At 34.4% G+C, this 24,868-nt stretch overlaps 2 protein-coding genes across 21 annotated transcripts; one reads left to right on the top strand and one right to left on the bottom strand.

The window, feature by feature from the left end:
* Positions 1 to 1,308: 1,308 nt before the first annotated feature.
* LOC107806853 (uncharacterized) lies at positions 1,309 to 15,010 on the bottom strand. Of its 20 annotated transcripts, none has more exons than XM_016631110.2 (10): positions 14,522 to 15,010; positions 10,458 to 12,619; positions 10,254 to 10,333; positions 10,070 to 10,158; positions 8,644 to 8,752; positions 8,478 to 8,569; positions 4,600 to 4,721; positions 2,804 to 3,094; positions 2,404 to 2,648; positions 1,309 to 2,294 (listed from the first exon to the last, which is right to left on the bottom strand). In XM_016631110.2, exons 1-2 carry the CDS (start codon positions 14,958 to 14,960, stop codon positions 10,635 to 10,637), a joined length of 2,424 nt encoding a protein of 807 aa, XP_016486596.2. In that variant the 5' UTR covers positions 14,961 to 15,010; the 3' UTR covers positions 1,309 to 2,294; positions 2,404 to 2,648; positions 2,804 to 3,094; positions 4,600 to 4,721; positions 8,478 to 8,569; positions 8,644 to 8,752; positions 10,070 to 10,158; positions 10,254 to 10,333; positions 10,458 to 10,634. The 20 variants fall into 20 exon arrangements, with proteins under 20 accessions (XP_016486596.2, XP_075097024.1, XP_075097018.1 ...); XM_075240923.1 differs by having other exon boundaries at positions 2,959 to 3,094; XM_075240917.1 differs by having other exon boundaries at positions 2,730 to 3,089.
* A 4,221-nt stretch (positions 15,011 to 19,231) lies between these two features.
* On the top strand, positions 19,232 to 23,244 carry LOC107806852 (uncharacterized). The gene is made up of 5 exons (XM_016631108.2): positions 19,232 to 19,699; positions 21,843 to 21,900; positions 21,979 to 22,062; positions 22,364 to 22,505; positions 22,704 to 23,244. The coding sequence occupies exons 1-5, from the start codon at positions 19,306 to 19,308 to the stop codon at positions 22,980 to 22,982; spliced, it is 957 nt and encodes a 318-aa protein (XP_016486594.1). The 5' UTR covers positions 19,232 to 19,305; the 3' UTR covers positions 22,983 to 23,244.
* Positions 23,245 to 24,868: the final 1,624 nt, after the last annotated feature.

The raw sequence follows: 24,868 nt of genomic DNA, 5'->3' as shown, positions 1-24,868 counted from the left end.
TAGATTTTCTTTTGGAGTAATTGTTGCGTAGACAAAAATCACGTGCTCACATTATTTCTTAAGACAAATACATGATTGAGGAAAATACATTACCGAGCATCTTTCAAAAAGTATTTAAGAAAATGATATTAATTCTTGTTTATTCCATATATAGCACATTCTTTTACAATATTAGCACATGATAAAGATTATGTGCACATTTAATGAGTAACACAAATTATGGGATCAGTTTTATCTTTATTTATCTTTTTACACTCTCTCCTACTATTTTCTATTCTAAATTTTACTTGCTTGATTTAGCATTCAAATTCTCTCTCTTTTTTTCTATTCTAAATTTCTTTCCTTTAATTTAGCATTCAAATATTCAAAGAATATTTGTAGCACTTCGAATATTTATATGAGTAGTATAAATAAAATATGTCATATATATTGTTTATACATATATTATACCCCATATATATATACACACACTCTGTTATAATACCATGTATATACTTATTCCATGTGTATATTTAATTATCTACTATTATTCCATTAAAACACAATATATACATACAATGGCTGAAGGATTCACTGTATATTAATATATTAAAAATACCATTGTAATTTATAAACTATTTAATTCCATCATTATACTGCGTAAAAACTTATCTTGACATACAATTAAAAATAAAATTTTATGCCAATAGGATATAGGAGTATAATTTTATCATTTAATTCGATATTTGTTTGACAAAAACTTGTGCAATCGTATTAATCTGCAAAAAGTAAGATACATAAAAAATTCAAAAATAAATTTTCAGAGTCCATTAATCTCATATATGCACGTAGCAACAGAAAACACATTAATCTCTTCATTATTGTTTGGCGATAATTTAGGAAGTGTATTCACTTAAGGAGAATTGAAACGGCTTTGGAATATTTTAGGAATTGAATGCTTTTAGGAAGTGTATTCACTTAAGGAGAATTGAAACGGCTTTGGAATATTTTAGGAATTGAATGCTTTTGATTTTTTTTAAAACGTGATTCTAGGTTCATATTTATAGTTTGCTGCTAAGAATATAATTATTTAGCTGCCTGTTTTGTAAAATATCTAGTGCTGCTAGGTATCTGAAATTTTTTCTTAAATATTGTCTATTTAGCCCGTGGGTTCGACCGAACTCCTAGCTCCTATTCTCCATCCGCCCCTGATTATCGTATTAGATGAGGAGTATTATTTATAATTATGTTACTTATATTTTAAAAGACACACATAATATAAGCAAGATCTTGGCCTTTTTCTTCACAAAAAATGAGCTGAACAACTTCTGAAATTAGACGAAGGATCATTATTACTTTTGTAAAAATACATGAACAATACTGTTTAGTTATAGATGGAATAACCATTACCTAAGAAAACACTACTTAAGAATTATTTTTCTGATACTTACCTAAGTCTTCCAGTAAGACTATAAAGGGGTAAAATCCCAGTTTTTACAATTTACAATAAGCGGTTCAAATCATTTTATCAATATGAGTATCCGATATCGATAAAAGATTTATTTTGAAACCACCTCTACATTAACATAGTAGCAGAAAGAGTACCATGCTGCGTCTAGACTTTATTCAGTATCGGACCATCCATAGTAGTTACATTCATCTTTCTAAGTTATTCAGTAATTCCTTTTGGTGATCACCTTGTTCTCGGAACAACGAAAGTAGCATTTAAAGTTGAGCAGCAACATCCATTGCTTTAATTGTCTTGATCTAAAGGATGCCATCTCCCATCTGTCCAGCTGCATAAGACGCCTTACCACTCTTGGTAGTCTCTCAAATCTTGTAAATATCAGTTGTTGTTTATGCACGTGGCAGAGTGTAGCTATAGCTTGTTCGCGACCTTATTTGCTTCCCGATAGCAATGTTGGACTCTAAGCCAGAATGCAGATGAGTTGTTCCCGATAGGAGGTGCATGCCGCTCCTCCTACACATGAGCTGAGCCGCTTTGAGTTCGCCTCCTCTATGGACATACACTGCTGCAGCCCATATAACATTGCCTTACCTTCTGCCCAATTGCTTGTTCCAGGAGAAAGAAAGATTGAGAAGGCTAGGATAAGTTTGCCTATGTGATCTCTTATAATTCCACCTGCACCACAAACACCATCTTGGGGCAACTTCCATCGGAGTCGAACTTGTACCATTCCAGCGGTGACTTTTTCCATGTGACCAGTGTGATTGTTTTGTGTCTCATTGGTTGATCTATGATGAAATGTAACTGTTCGCATGCTGGTTGCAATCTCACTTTCCAAATTTGGCTCCTGTTATGTCTATTAGATTAAACACTGTCTGCATTTCTGACCTTGGTAGTGATGAGAAGAAATTATGCCTTAATACAACAGGCGTAGTGCTTACAGAATAAGACGCTACCTTACACTTGTGAAGCTCCACAGTCCTCTTTCGTCGATCAGTTACAAAATAAGGTGACAAATAGCCACGATCAAACTGCATATCTTCTACAACTTCTAGACTGGTTTCAGTATAGTTCCCTTATTCTCAATTGTGACAACACCTTTTCTCCCAACCTGCCTTAGAGATTTCGAGATCATGTTCCCGATGGCATAATCATTGCCAGCTCTAACAGCAGCAACATCTTCCAGCTCGTGATCCTCAACCTGCAAGGTTTAATGATTGTCAACAGACATGTTGAAGATAGTACAACCTCATGCATCTTAGATGAGAAAGCTGATTTTTACACATATTTCTTGCCCAAATAATTCTGTTTCTCTGCCTAAAGCAAAAATGCAGAGTAAATTTTCCTTCCTTATACCTCTCTAGGCATCAACTTGAACAACATTTGCTCCCGTGGCAGTAACTAGGGAAAGATAATGACTAAACACAATTATAACAGAAACAAGAAAGCCGTTTTTATCTAAAAAAAAAGAGATGTCTAGAGGTTATTCCACTCCCTTCAACCCTTGGCACCTTCAGCAGCCAGACCACGAGCAAGCACAATAGATGTTGTGCAACCATCACCAGCAAGATTATTAGTCTTGGCACCAGCTTCCCTAACTAATTTTACTCTTGACATTTTCCAAAGGATCGTCCAGATGGATCTGTACTGAAAACAATGGATATATTCAATGCATTATCTTAAGGTGGAAAAGTAAGAAGACGAAGCACCACCTACTCCATTGAATTTGAAAGTAGGTTGAATCCGAGAAGCTCAAAAACCTGATTTTATCTGACAGGCTAAATTTGATAGAAGACGTGCATGCAGCTCATTACTTTACTATAAGAAACACTTTTAGCTGTCTTTCATCAGCATTCAACTGCACCTATGTATGATTTCTACATGGATATACTTCATACAATTCATTTTCAACTTTTTGCTTATATAACTGGTTTATATCATAATCCAAGTCAGGCTTAGAGTGTGAATCGCATTAATGGAAAAATTTAAAATAACAAGGACGATTAACTAAGAGTTCCCTATTAAGTTCCAGAAATGACAAAAAAATGGAATTGCTGGAAAAAGCAGAACAAGTAGGAGGATGCAAGAAACGTCAATTGTAGGCCTCAGAAAGTGTCAAGAGAAGACTTTTTATACATGAAAACTCAAACAAACAACATAAGTAACTTCTACTATGCGGAATGAAGTGATCTTTTAAGGTGGCACGCTTCTATAATTCCATAGACCTGAAGACAAATTTAAACCCTGAAAATTGACAACTCTAATAATTCCTTTCTCTATCCTCAGAAGTCAAAAGCAACCAAATTGTCCAACAGGAAACAAGAAATTTACAACCATTAAACTACTTTGAGAAGGAATCACAATATGATTTACCAATTTAAGCAAGTATATATGAAAGAGGCACAAATAACAATATATGATTCTAGTTTCCTCTCCATTTTGAACCATACACAACATAAAAGCTCCTTTAATGGTGACACCTTAGACCTGTGGCGGAGCCAGAAATACGTACAAGGAGATTGAAAATAATAAAATGTCACTCCTAGGACTTGAACATGTGATAGAAAAGAATTTTTGAACCCCCTTTACCACTACACTAGAATCTTCTATTATGTCAAAGGAATTCAACAGTTTATACATAAAAAGAATTGTTTTTACCCTATTTGCATAGTATAATATTCGGCAAAGGGGATTCAATTGAACCCCTTGCCGACACATGGCTCCGCCACTGCTTTAGACATCATTCTTCCAATTTACTTTAATTCTGTATATTGACACCATTGGAATAGCTTTTGATTTACATATTCCAAGTTACATGGAATTCCAACCAGTTTTTGTTAAGCACCAAATAATACCAGACATGTCTGCTCTGTGTACACATTACCCTACCAAATAGTACCAGAGGCCTACAAATTAAAATATTTAACAATGTTGTTAATGCTTGTAATGTGAAGGGGAGCCTTAGCGCAATGGTAGTTCGCCGTGTGACTAGGAGATCATGGGTTCAAGGCGCGAAAACAACTTATTTAAGAAATGCAAGATAAGGTTACATACATATGACCCAACGTGGTCTGGCGCTAGCCGCCCCCCTCCCCCCTAATAGTAGGAGCTAAGTGCACTCGACTGCCCATTTGTTAATGCTTGTGATGTACCTCTTTAAGAACTGTTTCGCCATATTTATCTTGGGAGGACCATACTTATTTCCAAACACGACATTCCTTCCTTTTGGACCCAATGTCACTTCAACCCGCTCTGCCACCAAATCCATATCTGCCTGCACAAAATTTTCACCCAACTCAAAATCTTGAAAACCAAACTAAACATAACAAAAGCACAAAAAAAACCATAATGACCAGAAGTTTCTTTGTGGTAGAACCATCATGGTTAAAGTACAATTCTTTAGCCATAGCTCTTGTGTTCAACAAAGAAACAGATACCCTTTCATCTGTGTACTGAACCAAATATTAATGTAATTGTGGGTAAATGATTCAAAGAACAACTCATTTTTTCTTTTTACTGAAGTTTCAATTATGCTACTAAAGGGTTACTGACTAGAGGGATAAGAAAAGAGATTAACTGAAAATATCTGTCATATAAAAATCTGTCCTTTTTGGTGCTATTTACCTTCAAAAGCTTCAAATTGAGAGCTGAAAATAAAATCTTGTGCCTGTGATATTGTGGCTCAAAATAAAGAATGTTAAAAGGCCCATTTTTGTTCATTCTACTTGCAGTGTTCTTTTAAGGTTTCATTTTATTTTACTTGGTGTTAAATTGTGTTTTTTATTTGATTTTCCTTTTTATGGTAAGCTGTATTAAAAAGCTAATACTGTTATTTGGACATTCCCTTGTTGGTTACTTTTATTTTTTTCTTTTCTTTAAAGAGGATTGCGCGCATGGATGGTCAATTTAAAAATAGTCTAAATATGGTGAAACCTTGGAACATAATAGAGCTAATTAGTTTGAGATTGAGACGTTGTTAATTGATTGATTGATGAATATCTATATATAAGTAACTGCAGAGCAGCGAAGTGCAAAATTTCTGATTGCTGGATTGACAGAATCACTCAGGACTTCAATGTCAGGTGCTACTACATTTTGTGTTTAAGCCACTTCAAAACGAGTTTGATTGTCTTTCTACAGTCTTAAATTGTATTTAGCTTCTTCTTAGAGTATATATCAGCATAATCTCAAGGCCTTTGCAGTGATAAAGGAAGAAGGTATTTGGTAGGAATATGATACTATGATTAGTAGAAATGTTGAGCACAACAAAATGAGTTGTATATAACTACTATTTAGTAGGTCAAACATTTGCTACTTTATTCATATCATGGCAGGCATAAACTTCATGAGACAAGGTCACTGACTCCAAATAGAAGAAATACTATGTTTACATTGGTTTGTCAAAGATAACCTGATGTGTCATTTTCTATATGATGTTATGATATTATATATACTGATAAACTTTTGCAGTTAGGGTGCAACAGAGAGTCTTGTATCTCTCACTGTACATTTACTGTCATTCTAATGGCATCTTGAACCTTAGTAAACATGAAGGCAATGTGTTGGAGGCACTTACTTTCAACTTGTAGTCTTTTTATATAGTTTCTCAATCTTTTTTTAATGATGGTGATGTCTAGGCCAGCTTGTGTGGCGCACCTTGACTAATTAACCTAATAGGCTAATTCCTCCTGCCATTTCAAGCTTAGCTTCTAAAAGTGCATTTTAATCTTGATCCATGTTGAATACCACCTTCAACACATATTGTTAGAACAAAGTAGCTAACCAATTACCTAATTCTAAACTATTTTAGTAGGAAGGGCGGACCAATTAATCTATTACCCCCATAAAATAGGTAAAGACCTAAGAATAACTTCAAAATTTGAAACATATCCCACGAATATTGAATACCATCAATTTATGCAAACCCACTCTTACTCAATTCTCATCAAGTAGAACACCGGAAAACAAGAAAATGTAAAAAGACAAATCTTTTTATAAAATTCATCATAATAAGAACAAATTACACCATCAACACAAACAATTCGCAAGAGAAAATGATCTCTTATGCGCACTTAAAATTTAAAGCAGAGAAAATGTCTCTACAAAGCTCTCCTGAATTATTAACATATATTCTATGTAAGTTTTTATTGATCCCATGTGAAAACGGTCGTTTAACTAAAATAACATTTGTAATGTACCACAAAATCAAATCTCTCAAGCTAAACCTCAAAAAAGAAAAAAAGAAAAAGGAATCTTGAAAAAACTCCAGAACAACACTTGGAAAATCAAAAAGCCAAAAAGAAAAGCAATGGAGATAGACAAAGCTAGGGGTAGCAAATGGGTGGGTTGGGCTGAATTTGGGCGGATCGAGATGGATTAGGTCAATAAATGGGTCATTGTCCAACCCATCCCAAAGTATACTTGGGCTAAGATGGGCTAAACAATGGGTCATAGCCCAACCGGCCCAACTTGACCCATGTTTTAGAACCATGCTTATTTTGCATAAGAAAACCTTTTACCTTAAAATGTATAAGTTGGAAAATATTCTGGGGGTGGGTGCGTGGTGCAAAAAAAAAACAAAAAAAAACAAAAAATTGAAAATAAAAAAAAAAGTAAAAAAAAATTGAGGGGGTTAGGGGATAGGTGATACAAAAAAAAAGTAAAAAAAATAATTTTGAGGGGTTTGCCAGGGGTAGGGGGTGAGTGGTGCAGAAAAACAAAAAAATAGAAAATTAAAAATACAAAAAAAAAATAAAAAAAAATAAAATTGAGGGGGTTTGCGCGAGGGGTAGGGTGGATGGGTAGTGCAGAAAAACTAAAGAACAGAAAATTGAAAATACAAAAAAAAAAAAGTAAAATTGGGGCAACTAAGTAAATTTCTAGATAAGTTGGGTTGAGATCCCTTTGTTTTGGGTGAGTTTCATGGGTTGTACTTGGGCTGCTTAATGAGTCAGGATGAGCTATAAAAAATAGGGAGAATGACACAGCTGTAAGCACGTGATTTTTGCCCTATGAAAGAATTACTCCCAAAAAATTCAAAATAAAACAATTTTCCTTTGTGTGCAATTTTTGTTATTTTTGTGGTATTTTTGTATAATTATTTGTATTTTTATCTGTGCATGTTTATTTGTTTTAATTAATAAAAATATAAAATATGTCACATTTTCATTTAGTATTTAATTAAGTTTGTTTTACAAAAATGAAAATCACAAAAAAATTGGAATTTTTTGCATTGTTAGCATTTAATGTCAAATTATGCAATTTTGTTTTAATTGGTGTTTAATTGTGTATGATAATTGTTGTTAGGAGTTTAATTAGTATTTTTGGAGTTAATTTAGTTTGTAACTCAATTTAGAATTTTAGTTTTATCAAAGAAAAAAAAAATATAATAAGAAGAACAAACTCGGATTGGGCCAATTTTCGGAATTAAAAATAGGCCCAAAACACTTCTACCCAACCCAAAACAATACCAGGCCCACACCCATGACCCATACCCTACTTGGTCCACAACCCAAATGCCCAAACCCTACACTTATGCATCAGCCGTATCATTTGGTTCAAGAAGCTTCACATTCTTCTTCTTCTTCTTCAAGAAGAAGAAACCCTAGAAAGAAAAAAAAAAACCAAATCTTCTCCAGCCGTCATCCTCGTCTTCAAGTCGCCAAACGAAGGGAATAAGCATTTCTTTGTTTCATCCACATGATACACAGCTCGACTCCCTCCCATAAAACATTAAAATCACATTTTCCGGCAACTGGTCCGAAATTGCCGATCCTTTTTGCTCATAAATTTAGAGCATCTGCAATGTCATATTTCCAGTTCTTACATCCTGTCGACTCATATAGGAGTCCCTTTATTCTTGGCCTTCTTTCCCATGTATAATCCATCCATATGAAACTTATGACTTGCATCCAAATACACTTCTATGTTTTTCCCCTAAAACCCTTTTTTCAACTTTACAAAGCAAATGCTGTTACATGCTATAACAATCCAAAGTTGCTGATCTACAAACAAGATATACCAGTCTTACCTGTTCCAAAGCCAGGGAGCAAGAATCCCTTCACTATAGAGCCATGAACAAGAAAAAAGTACAGGATTTCTTCATATATCAAGTAATAGACCCTGCAATTGACCATTCCACGTCAAAGCAAGGAAAAAAGAAAATCAAGACAAATTGAAATGCCTTGTTGTCATACCGTGTTCAGCAAATGGATGAAAGAAAGCAGCCTCGTGCATCCTTTCCATGGGTACTACCATTGACTCTTCATAAAATTTAGAGAATGAACCAGGATTCTGTAGCTAGTCCTGAATATTAAGAAGAGAACACTTTCTTTTACCTTACTGATAGAAAGAGATAAGCTTGTTTACAAAGTGAATAAATACGAATCAAGGAAGCAGAAAACAAATCCAATTTATTTGAAGAGAAAATAAAATAGAATTGGGGGAGGGAGAAGTTAGACATATCTATAACAGCATAGGTGTCCAACAAATCATTACCCTCTAGATAGGAAAAAAATTAAAAGTTAAGATAATAACGATAAAAGCATGCTTCTCTTCCAAGCCAAATGATAATACTTGACAAATTGCTATTGCAATATCTCTGTATTCTCCATTTTAGTGGAGGAATGGAAGCAAAATTCCAAAAGTACTTTAAGTTTCTCTTTTCTCCAACTTAACAAACAATAACTTAGAAGCTTTGTCACAATGAATCCAATACTTCAAGAACTCTAATGCTTAAGTTTTCTTTAGAATTCTATAAGATTGAATGGTGAAACTCCCATGACATATGAGATGCAATCCTTACACCGTGAAGACAGCGAAATTTAACGAGTTCGATTCTATGAGTCCGCTGTGATTATGACACAGCAACCAGTCCGAGTAGGTATAAGACAATAAATTTTTGAAGCAAAGCAATTTGCATAAAAGGAAACCATTATTGCCGAGATTAAAAATCAAATAAATAATTTTGAATCTAACACGCTCAAAAGATAATACAATTTTCAGTTAGAACCCAAAATCATAAGGATTTTCATAGCTGAGCCTCGCCTTCAGTAAGGCCTCATATGCAGAATGAGTTTTAATAGTTTTAACTCATTAATAGGATTTGTTATGCTTTGATTGAACTTTGCTTTTAAAGCATCATTTCACCAGGCAAATAACGCTCAACAATGATATAATTATGTAAACGAAATGAATGATTATGCAATAACTATAAGACAAAGTGGGTAGGTAACTCAAAGGACACTTGAGAAATATGGTAAGAAATTTCAGGCAAATAAAAATAGAAAAATAAACAGGAAATCTTGACTAAGGAGCACAAATGTACTGGCAAATGGAACGATTACTGTCAAAGGAAGAAAAATGCATTTAGGGTGAGTTAAAGAAAATGGAAAGCACTTAAAAACTTGAAAAGGGACGTTAAACAAAGACAAGCAGTAATAGTAAGTCAGCCCTAGAATTAAGCTAAGAATTCATTATACTGTAAGGTTAAAGGTAACAGAACAAGATAGATTTAGATTTCAATAAACAGGGAACACGATCTTTTCGACAAGTCCACTAAAAAGGAATTCAATACCAGAACCAAAAAAGGATAGAAGAAGAGAAACAGAGAAGAAACTTTACCTGTTTTAACTTTTCTTACAGATGCCTAAATCTGTCTTTTCTCCATACAAAGATGATGCTGACCAGAGGATATAATCACTCTACCACATCTGCAGATATACAAGTTAAGGAGTGACAATTTCCCCAAAGGTCGCGCACAAAAAGCCTTATAAGCACCTTAGTTTGCGAGTTAATTAGAACTTACAAACCAGCTTTCTGTTTTGTAAGTGATGCTACATGCATAAACATGACTCGACCCCTTTGTCTAGCAAAAATCTTCACTTCCTAACACGAAATCAGCAGTAAATAAAGAATCAGTACTGTTCTCAGGTGCATTACTAGTCATTAACTTCTCATATGACCTGATCTATAAGTTCACATAACTGCATAGTTACTGCAACTTACAAACCTTTTCTACCAAAATTTCTCTTTAAACCAGGTATGGGATTGAATATTTGAATAAGTTAACATTCCTTATAAAATCAAGGAATAGCTTGTTGAACTTTTCTGGTAACACCTCATGAAACAAGAAGCTCATATGTTGCAGCAGAGCATAGTAATCATCCTGAATTGGTGTCGTGTACACTTAACCACAATTACAACCAGTATCTAACCCACACTTAATTTTCAAAGAGAACAGCTGGAACACAGAATTGTGATCACCAATACGACGAAAACTGTTAAGCATAACAGAATACATTTGTAAATCAACAGATATGCCATGCGACAACATCATATGCAGAAAATCCTTCACATCATCCATTAAGTTTCTCTTTTTATAAGGACCGTATAGTAAGTTTCTTTTGCACAACCTATTAATTACAGCACTATAATCTCTAATAGAGATTTCAAAGCCCTTCTCGATCATCTTTTTGAACAGACCCACCGCCTTATTCACATCACCTTTTGCACAATGTGCTTTTATAAGAATGGTGTAATCACATTTCATCAGGCCAACATCACGATCTTCGAGAGAAGAAAATAGTTTCTCAGCATACTTTAGGTCTCCATGTACACATAAACCATTAAGGAGAATGTTGTATGTGACACGACTTGGCAGAAGATTGTTGTCTATCATCTCATCATGTAATCGGATAGCACCTTTCATATCTCGAGCTTTGCAGAAACTTTGGATAATGGTGTTGTACGAAACTTCATCAGGCCAAGGACCTGCCGTTAACATATTCTTTAGTATCCGAACCGACTCATGCATCTGACTTGTTTTGCCGTGGCATTTCATTATCACTGTACGAGTAACATGAGTTGGTTCCATGCCCCTTGCTTTCATTTCCGCTTGCAACTCTAAGATGGTTTGAATATTTCCTTCCTCACTATACGCATCCATAAGAGTTGTGTACGTGACCTCTGTTGGTATCAACCCATGTACAACAATAGTGTCAAACAACTTTCTTGCATCATCTAGCTTTCTGGCTTTGCAGAACCCATATAATAAGGAGTTGAATGTGACTATGCTTGGCATTATTCCTTTCTCTTTTATTAGTTCGTATACCTGAAGAGCTTCACCAATGTCACCACGTTTTGCATATCCGTCAATCATAATATTACCCAAAAGAACATCATCCATTAAGTCACAGTTCATTAAAGCATCAAAAAAAGCTCTAGCCTCACACATGTACCCTTTCTCACAGAAGCTTTTGAGAATAGATCTATGAGCAACAATATTTGGAAGAATTCTCTTATAACACATATCTCTGTACAGTTGAAAAGCCAACTCGACCAATCCTTTCTTACAAAGGCCTTGTATGAGAATCGAGTACATGACAGTATCTGGTTTATGACCGCTGTTCTCCTCTCCCAACTTAATACCCTCATCAACATTAACTGCCTTGCAATATCCACATATCAACATTTTAAAAGTGACAATATCAGGATTTAAGCCTTTATGAAGCATTTCATTAATTAATGTCCAGACACCACTTGTCATACCAAGCAAACAAAATCCTTTGGTAAGGACGTTATAAGTCACCACATTAGGCTGTAAACCGTGTTTCTCCATATCACCTTTGAACTCCAAGGCTTCTTCCATTGCACCCGCCATGCTTAACCCATGAATGAGAATATTGTAACTGTATACATTGAGATGTAATCCATACTTAAACATCATACAAAAGAATGACTTTGCAACATCCATGTAACCCATTTTACAGGAACTTGACATAAGAGTATTGAAAGACACAACACAAGGCCCAAACTCTCTACATTCAGTCCCTCGAAGAAACTCAACAGCTTCTTGCATCGAGAACTGTTTGCATAGGCCATCTATAAGAATGGAATTAGTATACTCACTCGGGTTTATCCCATTGGCTTTGATGTCATCGTAGACATCCCGGATGATATCAGTGTCCCTCAGCTTATACAACAAATTATTATATAAAATTATCGAAGCCCGGATATTGAAATTTTTCATCTTTGCAAAAACAAAGAGAGCATCGAGAACCATCTGACATTGGGAATAAGCAGAAGCCAGCATATCCCAGACAACATGATTAGAATCCCATTTCTGAAAGCGACTCGAAAGCAGCTCACTTAGCAAAGAAGCTGAACCCGAGCCTGATGGAAATCAAAACAAATCTATATAAACAGCAAAAATGAGCAAAGTAAGAAGTATTCCCTCTATCCCAATTTATGTGGCACACTTTCCATTTTAGTATGTCCAAAAAGGACCAACACTTTTCTATATTTAGAAATAATTTAACTTTAAGAACTCACATATCCAGAGGATGAAGGTGGCAAAGATGAGGATGCTGAGGTGGATGTGCGGGCACACGAGGAAAGACAAGATTATGAATGAAGATATTAGGAAGAAGGTGGGTGTGGCTCCTGTGGATGACAAGATGCGGGAAGCAAGGCTCAGATGGTTTGGACACGTGCAAAGGAGAAGCCTTGATGCGCCGGTAAGGAGGTGTGAGCGGTTGGCCGTGGTGGATACGAGAAGAGGTAGAGGGAGGCCTAAGAAGTATTGGAGAGAGGTGATCAGGAAAGACATGGTACGAACGCGGATTTCCGAGGACATGGCCCTTGATAGTAAGGTCTGGAGATCTAGCATTAGGATTGTAGGCTAGGGGGTAGTAGAACCTTCCTTAATTCTTTCCGAGGGTGAGGCGGGGTTGGACTAGGGTTGACCTTGGATAGCTTGTAGTTTATGCTGAATACACACTTTACTTGCTGTTTATTTTAGCTCGAGCCTTAGATACTAGTTATTGTTATTGCATGTCTTTCATCTTTTGGTTGTTATGCTTCTGTTACTATTACTATTACGATTTCTACTGGAGCTACTAATGAATTGTCTTTTCTTGTTTTTCTTATTTCCATCTTTCTGAGCCGAGGGTCTATCGGAAACAGCCTCTCTACCCTATCGGGGTAGGGGTAAGGTCTGCGTACACATCTTGTTTTTCTTATTTCCATCTTTCTGAGCCGAGGGTCTATCGGAAACAGCCTCTCTACCCTATCGGGGTAGGGGTAAGGTCTGCGTACACATTACCCTCCCCAGACCCCACTTGGTGGGATTTTACTGGGTAGTTGTTGTTGTTGTTGTTGTAATTTAACTTTAAAATTCTCATTTTACATTTGCCACACAGATATCTATGCTTGTTTCTAAACCACAAATTTCAAAAGTCTTTCTTTTATTCTTAAATTTTGTACTCAGTCAACCAAAATCGCACAAAATTGGAAGGAGGGATTAACTACTTACAAAGGCTGACACGTTGCTATGCTTAATTTTTTTTTTTTTTTTTTGATAACTATGTGTCCGAGTCAACTTGCGCGTGCCTCAACTAATTGCATGGGATACCTGACACCAGTAACAGGTACCAGGTAATTCTATCCACCAAAGCTTGGATAAATGGGAAAGAAATCACCTAAGTTTTTTGCCTCTGCTTGAACATGAGACCTCATGGTTCTCACTCACTTCATTGACCACTAGGCCACACCCATGGGTGCTTAAAAATTAACTTCAAAATTCCTAACTTACCTTTAATGAGATTATTAATAATCATACAAATATCTATTTAAATCACAAGTTTCAGAAGTCTTTCTTTCTTTTTTAAGCTTTGTGCTCAATCACACAACATCACAGAAAATGGGACGGAGGGAGTAATTACTTAAATATTAGAAACATTTTAGCTTTTAAATTGCTATGTTACCCTTAATGAGATGATTTTTTTAATAATAGTGGTGTGATATCCGGGACAGTTTGCGCTCATCTCGACTAATTACACGAGATACTTGCTACCTCCCACCAGCGCAAGAACTGGGTAACTTTGTCTACTAAGGCTTTAATGAGATGATAATAGCCACAAAATTATCTATGACTTATTTTACACCAGTTTCACTTTCTTTCTTAACATTGATCACTCAAACAACATCACCTAAATTGGGACAGAGCGAGTAACTTCTTACATTACATTTATTAAAAAAAAAATCTTCAATGACATGGCAATGAACCAAATTTACCTTCTTCTTGAACCAAATTTTGCAAATGAAACTTCAAAGCTCTAAACCGCTGTTTTTTAGCCAAAACATGAGCAACAATAACGTGTGACACTCTCGAATGCTTAAACCCATAATCATTTCTCAACAAGAAAAAGAACTCAAGGGCAGAATCGGAATTCTCAACACTCAGTTTCTCAACAATGTCTTCTATTTCTAATTCATTCAGCTCAAAGATTAAATTTTTATAACATGGGTCGGCTTTTAAAAGCTTTGCAGAGCCTTTAGTGCAATAAGTTTGAAAAAAAGTGAGGATGTTTGAAAATGCAATTTTGGTGGTGGTGGTTGGTGGTGGTTCAGGGTGGTCGACGGCGAGGCTGGCGGCGGAGAAAGAGGATTTAAGGAGCAGGATGGAGTAGGGTAATTGAGGTTTAAGGGGACATTTGAGGATTAATCGAAGCATTAGGGGAAATGAAAATGGGAGATTTACAGGGTTTAGGGTTTTAGAGATATAATCAAAAGTACAATTATTGGCTGTGTGAAAGAAACAATGAAAACGATGTCGTATTCGTAGAATTTGTTTTTCTTTTTTAATTATTTTCTTGAATGTAGAAGCAGTTTGAAAAGTCGGCAATTAGAAGTATACTTTAGGAGTCGTTTGCTGGGAAAGAAGTTATCCATCTTTTTATGGGAATAAAATAATATTATAATTTCGGGATAACTAATTCCAATATTAATTATATCATATTTTTCTATCAATTAAACATAAGATAAATTCTTCTTAAATTTAGTCTCGAAATTAATTATTCTTTATCTCTCGTACCAAATGAGTCCATAGTTGTTTACAAGTTCATGGAGGAATAAAATCTCAAGAAAACACTATTCCTTCATGTTCAAAAAGAATCATTTCGGTTCGAAATATCTATGTTTAATACATTTTGTTTTAATGTGAATTCGAACACTTATTTCTTAATTTTAGTGTAACAAAAATTAAGTGCATATTTAGAAACAAAGTAAAAATATTATAAATGTTAACTTTGTTACAGTTTAAAATAAGTTTTGAAAAAATCCTAAGCAAAAAAAGATTGTATTTTTTATTCTCAAAATAGAAATAGTAGTGCATTCATTTTGGTATGAATGGAATAAATTGTAACATAATAATTAATTTGACATTTAGCAAAGCTCTCATTTAGTTACAAAGTGGACAACACTTTGCTTTTACTAATCTCAATGTAAGAGAATTTCTCACAAAAGGAACATCATTTTCCAAAAAGATAGCACATACACGTATGTAGTAGCTAGTGTATATAAATGAGACAAAAATAGATGAGATGTCAATAAATAATTTAATTTATAACATTGATAATATTGTAATAGTGTCACGATCCGAATTTTTCACACTCGGGACTCGTGATGGCGCCTACTAGTGAGAGCTAGGTAAGCCAACTATTCCAATTAATTTAGTATTTTCATTTTTAATCTCCTAACAATTGCAAGTTAACATATTATAAACAACGGAAATAATAATGCGAAAGAACAAAATTTAGCAATTAAGCTAATACCAATACAAATCCATAAACATAAACCGCACAGAACTGGTGTCACAATCTCACGGACTATCTAAGAAAAACTACAAATAGGGTCTCAACAAGAAAGTATATCTCTGTCTCTAAAATAGAAAAGAACAGAAAGAAACTAGATAGGAAGGGGACGTCAAGGCCTACGGACGCCTGCAGGACTACATCGGGTCTCTCATGGACTAGAGGCAGCAACCTCTAACTATGGTCTGTATGCTCCAGTACCAGGATCTGCACAAAAGAGTGCAGAGTGTAGTATCAGTACAATCGACCTCATGTACTAAGTAAGTGTCGAACCTAACCTCGGCGAAGTAGTGACGAGACTAGGATACAACAAATAACATAACCTACAATTAAACATTATCTAGCAGAATAACAGTAATAGAAATAATTCAAAAGTAACGGGGGAGGGGTAACATGCTATGGGGGAAATACCAACGTAAAGAATCACAGTAATAGTGGAATAAGACAATTAAGGTAATTGGATCGAAAACAGCAAGGAACCATATCAAACAGGCAATAGGTGCACGACATCACATTTTGTGCTTTTACTCTCAATCCTCACCAATGCAATCAAGTAACGAAAATGTGTACGGCATCACCCTTCGTGTTTTATCTCTTCCTCACCATGTGAATATCAGAAATGTGCATGGCATTACCCTTCGTGTTTTATCTCTCTTCCTTACCATATGCATCAATATTAATGAAAATGTACACGGCATCACCCTTCGTGTTTTATCACTCTTTCCTCACCATATGCATAAATATGAATGTGCACGGCATTGCCCTTCGTGCTTTATCTCTCTTTCTTCACCCAAACAATAGCAACAACAACATCCCAGCAAGGGAATCAACAACAAGCCCTAACTCTACCCAAATTCCCAATTTCTACCATAAAAATTCTTGATTTTGATTAAAAACTGATGAAAAACATTGGGTAATTGAAAGAGTAGAGTTTAAAATTGATTACCAACACTTTGGGGATAACTTGTGTGAAGAAAATCGTCTTTAGGTCTTGGTAGTTCGAAAATATGATAAAAATGGGTTCTGCCCGTTTTTGCTACTATTTTAAAAGACTGGACAGGCCTTCATCGCGTTCGCGATGGGCCTGCCGCGTTCGCGAAGAGCTGCCTGTTGAGGACTTACGCGATCACGAGTTCTCCTACACGTTCGCGAAGGCTAAGCCCCCCTCACTTTCGCGTTCGCGGACCGGCGTACGCATTCGCGTAGAAGAAATGACAACCTCCCAGCCCACCTCCAATTTACTATACGCGTTTGCGGAACATGGGTCGCGTTCGCGTAGAGCAGCCCCCCAGTGCTCCGCGTTCGCGTCCCTGTCTTCGCGTTTGTATAGAACAAATTCTACCCCCAACCCAGTTCCCTTTCACGATCACGAGAATAGCTTCGCGACCGCGAAGCACAAAATGTCTGTGCACCTGAAGCAGCAAAACCTGCAACTTTTCTAAGTGTAAAAACATCTCGTGGCCTATCCGAAACTCACCCGAGCCCTCGGGGCTCCAAACCAAACATACACACAACCCTAAAAAACAATAACACCTAGAACTTTAAGTTTAGCATCAAAATCAAAGAAAAATTTCAAGAACTCTTAAGTTTCAAATTTCATAACCGAGGGTCCGATTCACGTCATATGAAGTCCGTTTCTTACCCAATTTTACAGGCACAACTTAAATACCATATAGTACCTGTACCGGGTTGCGGAATCAAAATACGGGCTCGATACCATCAAATTTAAATACTTTTAAGTTTCCAAAAACTCTTATAATTTCAGTTAAACAATTTTCTTCAAAAATTCATTTCTTGGGCTTGGGACCTCGGAATTCAATTTCGGGCATACACACAAGTCCGATATTTTTCTACGGACCCTCTGGGACCGTCAAATTACAGGTCTGGGTCCGTTTATCCAAAATATTGACCGAAGTCAACCTATATTCAATTTTAAAGGCAAAATTAGTATTTTTATCAAATTTTCACATAAAAGCGTTCCGGATATACGCCCGGATCGCGCACGCAAATCGAAGTGAGATAAAAGGATATTTTTAATGCCTCGGAACACAGAATTGATTTGTAAATCAAGTGAAAAGATCATCACAAATAGTATCAATATAATTTAACTTATTGCAGAGTTAATCATTATGTATTTTAGGTTATCGGCCAATGTTATTAAATAAAGTAAATTGCAATTACATTTTAAATGGCATAATTATATAAATATCTTTAAAACTTAAATTTTATAACAAAATTTGAAAACAAAAAGAAAGGAAGGATGAGATATCATCATCTATGCAGTCAATATAGGTTTCTCCTCTAGACTTAAAAGGGCTAAAGAGTGAGTATTAAGTCTAGCTAATAAAGGTGACCCATTACACTTTAATTGAAGTAAACATTTGAACTAAAAGCTTGGTTAAATTAAAATAATATATTTTATGCTTTCAAGCTTTATACTCACTCTTTAGCGCTCATAAATTTTCTTTAAAATATTTTTGGTTGTTTAATGTTACATTTCTTAAAATTAGTTGACAGTACCGATAGAGAAGGCAATTCTATTTTTTACTAACTCAAATATATAATCTATAATTAATCATAGGATGTTGAAAATTAAACATGATTAATATGGTATATGGATCCACCAGTCAAATTAGCTTTATTTTTCCTGGTCACTGACATTAAAGTCGAAGTTATGGTAAGTCAATAATTCCTTTGCCATTAATTAAATGTCTCGGGTTCGAACCATGAGAATAAAAGAAATCCCGATAGTTAAGAAGAGCTTTTTCTTAATGGACCTTACGCGAGAAAATACAGATTAATCAAACTTTAATGCAAATACAGAAGACCGTAAATTTCTATTAATCTAGTACTTAACCTAATGCCATGCAAAACTTTCTCAAAACTTTAACATTTTCGGTAAAATCTTGAGCTTCTCGAAAGACAATACTTTACCAACACATTAAAACTCAAAACTTTCATTTTTTTTCAACAAGTAATATTTTACAATCCATATGCTATTTTCATCAAATTTGCTTCAATTATAAGTATAAAAAGGTTCTCCATTATGAGATTCACATTCTACCAACTTCTCCTTTAATATTCTATTTTCATATCCCATCAATTCAAAGTCCAATCTTTATATATTTCAATCATCTTAAACCTTATACCAAACTAAAACAAAAACCACAACCTTATAATTTATTTTCTTCTTCTTCTTTTTGAAAAATGTCGTCTAAGCAAAATGTGAGAAGACATGCATTAGAGAAACATAGAGAAAAAGAGAAGACAAGAAGCAATACTACAAACGTCTTATTATCTAAACATTGGAAGAAAATATACCCTATAGGGTTACATAAAACAGGCTCATCTCTTTCACTTTCTTCACTTTCTTTATCTCTATCACAAACTTCAAATGATTCTTCACTTACAGATTCTTCTTCAATCACTCCATTGGATCAGAAAATCTCATTAGCACTCCGATTAATCGCGGCGTCGTCGTCGTCAGAAAAAAGAGAGATTCCGGCCATGAAAAATGTGGTTCGAGCAGTTAGTCCGACTCGTAATAATCCTAGTGAAGAAGAGCTCATGAGAAGGTGCAATTGGATAACTAGTAGTAGTGGTAAGTTAATTCAACTATCATTTCCACTATTTTTTATTACCTTTCTTGAAATATTGCTACTGTTTAAATATGTTTGTTTGTATGGAGACAGACTAAAATAGTGTCACATCAAATGAAATAGATGAAGTAACATATTACAATTTGTTTGGATGATTGTTACTTGTTGTATAGTATCCTATTATTGATTTAAATATAATATTTGTTTTGATTGCTACTTAAATTTTACTATAGCGTATCGTTAACGACGAAAAGTGTCATTTTATAGAATGACCGATTTGGTATGGTCGCATCGTTTTCTTAATTTTTTTGTCTCATCTTGCTCTTCCTTATTATTAGATAATGCTAATTTATCTTTTACCCTATTTTTTTATATAATAATTCTACCTCGTATTTTACTTTTTCTTTATAACATTACAAGTTTATTCTTCATATTTTTGGTGTTTCATGAAACAACGACAAACAATACAACTTATCTCAACATTATATATATCAAAACGATATTATATAATAGAATACTATACGATACATTATGAAATGATACGTAACAACCCTCCAAACAATCTATTAGCGATGATGGAAGATAATAAAAAAGTAGTGGTTGAAAAGATATCGAACGTTGTAACGAAGTTAAAGTACGAACAATGAAATAAAGTTAAATTCTTGAAAGTTGTGAAAGTTGTATAGAAATAAAACGGTGTCAAACACTTTATTTTTGGAATGTATCAAAATAAAAAGAGTATCATATATAATTGAAAGGAATGGAGTAGTTGTTTGTATTCTTGATCTTAATATTGGTTGCTGCTAGGAAAGTCTTTTCAATTTTGGCTTATAATCAGTAATTTTGTAAGGCATTTTTCTCAGTTAAAGTAATAACTTGAAGATCAAACTAATATTTTAAGAGTTTAACTAATATTCACTTATATTATAAAAAAATTACACTATCAAGTCAACTTTAGCAAGCAATCCGTGTGACTTTCAATATTACAAATCCAACTTAATAGCAGTGGCGTAATCACATTTAATGAAGGATGGTTAATTAGTTGAACATCCGTCATTGGAAAATTATATTGTAAAAATAAAAAATTATAGTGCATACATAAATCAAAAATTAATTTTATATACGTATATTAGATCTTGAACACTCTTAGTGAAATTCATGGCTTCGTCACTAAAATATAGATATCTTTTGGTCATCGGATACTATAAATATTTCTTTATAATGTAGAAACCAAATTACTTTATGCTCTTCAAAATTTTGTAGTGTATAAATTAAATTAAATACTATGTCTTAATGATTTATTCTTCTAAGAGAAGTTGACTTATGAATTGAGAAGGTACCTAATTATAGGAATATATTCGCTGCTTATACGCAGATAAGACGAAGAAAATGATAAGATAAGAGTTAAAACTTACTAAAAGAAGGATTGCAATTATGAGTATCTTACTTTAGTAGCAGGTATTTGGTAGTAGAATTATTTTAATTATCTTATCAATGCATTGTCATTAACACTTTTATATTACTAAAATCCTAGCAACTCTGGGCCAAAATAATGCCAATTTTAATGCTTCATAATTTTTAAATTTAATCAGTGGTGGTTAAATATAATATGGTCCACAAAATTTTGCAATGCATTGTTAAATATGAAGGTAACTTGACTACATAAATAAAGTTAAAAAGTTTTAAAATAACTACTAGAAACACGCATTTTTGTCACGGACTTGCATAAAAAAAATGTACTTGCAGAGGCAGAGCAATGATTTGAAGCTTATGAGTTCGATGTTGTAGTCCTTTTAAGTTGCTGGGTTCTAAATATATATTTATACTTATTCAATAAATTTTTTAAGATAAATATAAAGCACGAAGAAAAATTGTTGTGTTCGGCCGAATCGGGATCTAACACTGTGGCCCTGCCCCTGTGTACTTGTCAAAAGAATTTCGACGAAAACGTTTGTTAGAAAAACGTGTGTTTCTAGCTAATAGTGAAATATACATTTGTTGGACGAAGCATTTTGCGTTCAGGCAAGGTTCGGGGAAGAGTCGTACATGGTACCCCAAGCCCAAAGGAGCGTGATATAAGTGGTCTACCCTGTTACAAGCATCAATGGCTGATTCCACTAATTTATTTGAATTTGTTACATGCAGATAAGGTTTACGTCCAGTTCCATGATGATTGTTGGGGAGTTCCTGTTTATGACGACCAGTAAGTAATTAGTTGTGATTTTATAGTTCTAATTTTAATACAATAAGTTATTAACAGATAAATAAATAAATTGAGCAGTCAATTATTCGAGCTTCTTGCGTTATGTGGAATGCTTATGGATTTCAATTGGACTGAAATATTGAAGAGAAGAGAACAAATAAGGTACATAAATTCTCTGTTTTATGAAACCTTAATTTTGAAGAACATTTTAAGAATGTATTTTCTTATTTACATAAAGAACATTTCAAGAATGTATTTTTTATTTAATTTATATACACTATAAGTAGAAATAATTATTTCATTATCAATGTAATTTACTATGTAGCAAGTTGCCTGTTTTCTTTTTATGTTACTAGTTCCACTTATTACATATAATTAGCTAGTTATCTTTTTAAGTGATAATAAAAAATTATATTTTCCGTGTATTGAAATTAAATACTTTTTTTTTAATGTGGAAATACAGAGAAGCTTTCGCTGGATTTAATGCAAACCATGTGGCCAAAATGGGAGAGCGAGAAATTGAAGAACTAATATCTAATACAGAACTCAATTTAGCAGAAAGTAGAGTTAGATGCATAGTTGACAATGCCAAATGCATAGTCAAGGCAAGTCCAACTCTTACTCGGACTCTTCAAAACTGATGTCGCACATATATAGGATCTTCCAAAAATACATTATTTTTGGAAGATCTGATACACATGACAATATTTCTGAAGAATCCGAGCAACAATTTATTTTTCCATCAAATTTTATAAATTTGGTTACTTAATTACGTTTTCTCATTAATCAATTAAAACATGCAGATTGTGAGAGAATTTGGATCATTCAGCAGCTACATGTGGAACTATGTGAATTACAAACCTATAATTAATAGATTCAGATATCCAAGAAATGTACCATTAAGAACTCCAAAAGCAGAGACAATTAGCAAAGATTTGCTTAAGAGAGGATTTCGATTTGTTGGGCCGGTGATTGTGTATTCATTTATGCAAGCAGCAGGAATGACAATTGATCATTTGGTTGATTGTTTTAGGCACAAAGACTGTGTAAATCTTGCTGAAAGACCTTGGAGGCATGTATGATCACCAATATTGCTCGAGCTTTCTGAAAATATTGTCGGGTGCATGTCAGATCCTCTAAAAATAATGTATTTTTGAGGATCCGACACGGATATGACATCATTTTAGAGAGTCCACGCAACAGATGATGACTTAATTTTATGTATGTTTATTGTTAATTTTATAAATCTTTTTTCTCTTTTTCTTTCTTTATTTAAGCTGTTCTTTCCCACTTGTTTTGCTTGTATATATCAATTATGAATTGAGTGTTATAATTTTATTTCCCTGTTTATTCTTGATTAAACTTATAAATGTATATTTCTGATAATTATTGTGCTGAAATTTATGATGTATGTAGTATTTTATTGTATCCAGCAGAAAATGTACTATGCTAAGTCAATTAGTACTTCGTTTGCCAATTTCTTATTGGGATCTTTATAACGAATAGCCAACCGTATTTACTATTTGTTTTCCAGTCAGTACATAATTATACACATTTTACACATAGATTATTCATATATCATGTATTTATTGGCTATTTTTAGTTTAAGCTCCAAAGGATGTGATCGTTACTGTGTTAAAACAAAAATCAGAAAACTGTTAGAAGAATAAAGAAATGTATAAAATAGTAAAAAATCAGAAATATTCTGAGTCCACAATTTTCTTATGCGTCCTTAAGGAATTTTAACCCCCTCACACGTTGCCAAGGTAATGGATTAAATCCTCCCAGGATAAAACGGAATAAACCTTCCTGCAACAGTGGCAATACAAACTGCAGGATACCAACGAACTCAAAGAACGGAGCAAAATCACACTTACGAATTTGAGAGAGAGAGACTGCGAATTAGGATGCAGTATATTCTGAAAGAAAGAAGTTCTAGAGTGTTTTTTCGTATCTGGAAGATGCAGCCTTGCCTCAGAATTTATAGGCAAATATCAGAAGAGGTGTCTGGAAAGATGCCTTTTCAGAAAATACGCGGCATGCCACGGCAGAACCGCGGCCAGCGAGGCCCTCTGAACTTTCAGCAGTGTTCTGGCGTATTGTCAGCAGTGATTTGGCATTTAATTAATTATTAAATAATTAAATAAATTTTGTCCAAAAAATAATCTTATCGATCATTTTCCGAAGCCGAAGCCGAAGCCGAGCCGAGCGAGCGACGACGACGGCGCGAGGGTTCATTCTCTTCAACTCCTTTTAAGAGTTTTAAGAAGTGAATCTATATATAAGCACATAAATGTGATTGTCCCTCACCAATGAGGGACAAAGTGCAAGACAAAAGTTCATTTCTTCAAATTTTTATTTTCCCTCCATTTTATTTCCCTCCATTTCCAATTCACACTTGTCACACCTCCTTTTTCCGCCCCGCGAGGGTGAAGGGAGTTTTTTCCAATTAAAGGACGATCGAAACGGAATTTATTTATTTATTTCAGAGTCGCCACTTGGGAGATTTAGGGTGTCCCAAGTCACCAATTTTAATCCCGAATCGAGGAAAAGAATGACTCTGTATTACAGTCCGCGAACCAGAAATCCGGATAAGGAATTCTGTTAACCCGGGAGAAGGTATTAGGCATTCCCGAATTCCGTAGTTTTAGCACGGTCGCTCAATTGTCATATTTGGCTCATTTATCTGATTTTTAAACAATTAAGAACTTATATGCAAATTTAACTTTTAAAACCGCTTTTATCATTATTTATTTTATACAAAATTGCAACGTCGTGAAAACGCATCTCGAACCACGCCACAACCAGTGCACACGTGATTTGTTGACGCATTTTGACTTCGTCAAGATCGTGATTTGGGTTACATAAATGTACACCCGTATTTAAGAAAATAACTTTATTAAATATGCGCCAAAATACTACGCGTTATGATACTATTAGGTAGGACTGTGAATTTTACTAAATCGCC

This window comes from Nicotiana tabacum, chromosome 20 (assembly GCF_000715075.1).
Source record: "Nicotiana tabacum cultivar K326 chromosome 20, ASM71507v2, whole genome shotgun sequence".
In the NCBI taxonomy this organism is placed as follows: Eukaryota; Viridiplantae; Streptophyta; class Magnoliopsida; order Solanales; family Solanaceae; genus Nicotiana; species Nicotiana tabacum.
Note: the sequence above shows the minus strand (reverse complement) of the source record. Positions and strands in the feature narration are given on the sequence as shown.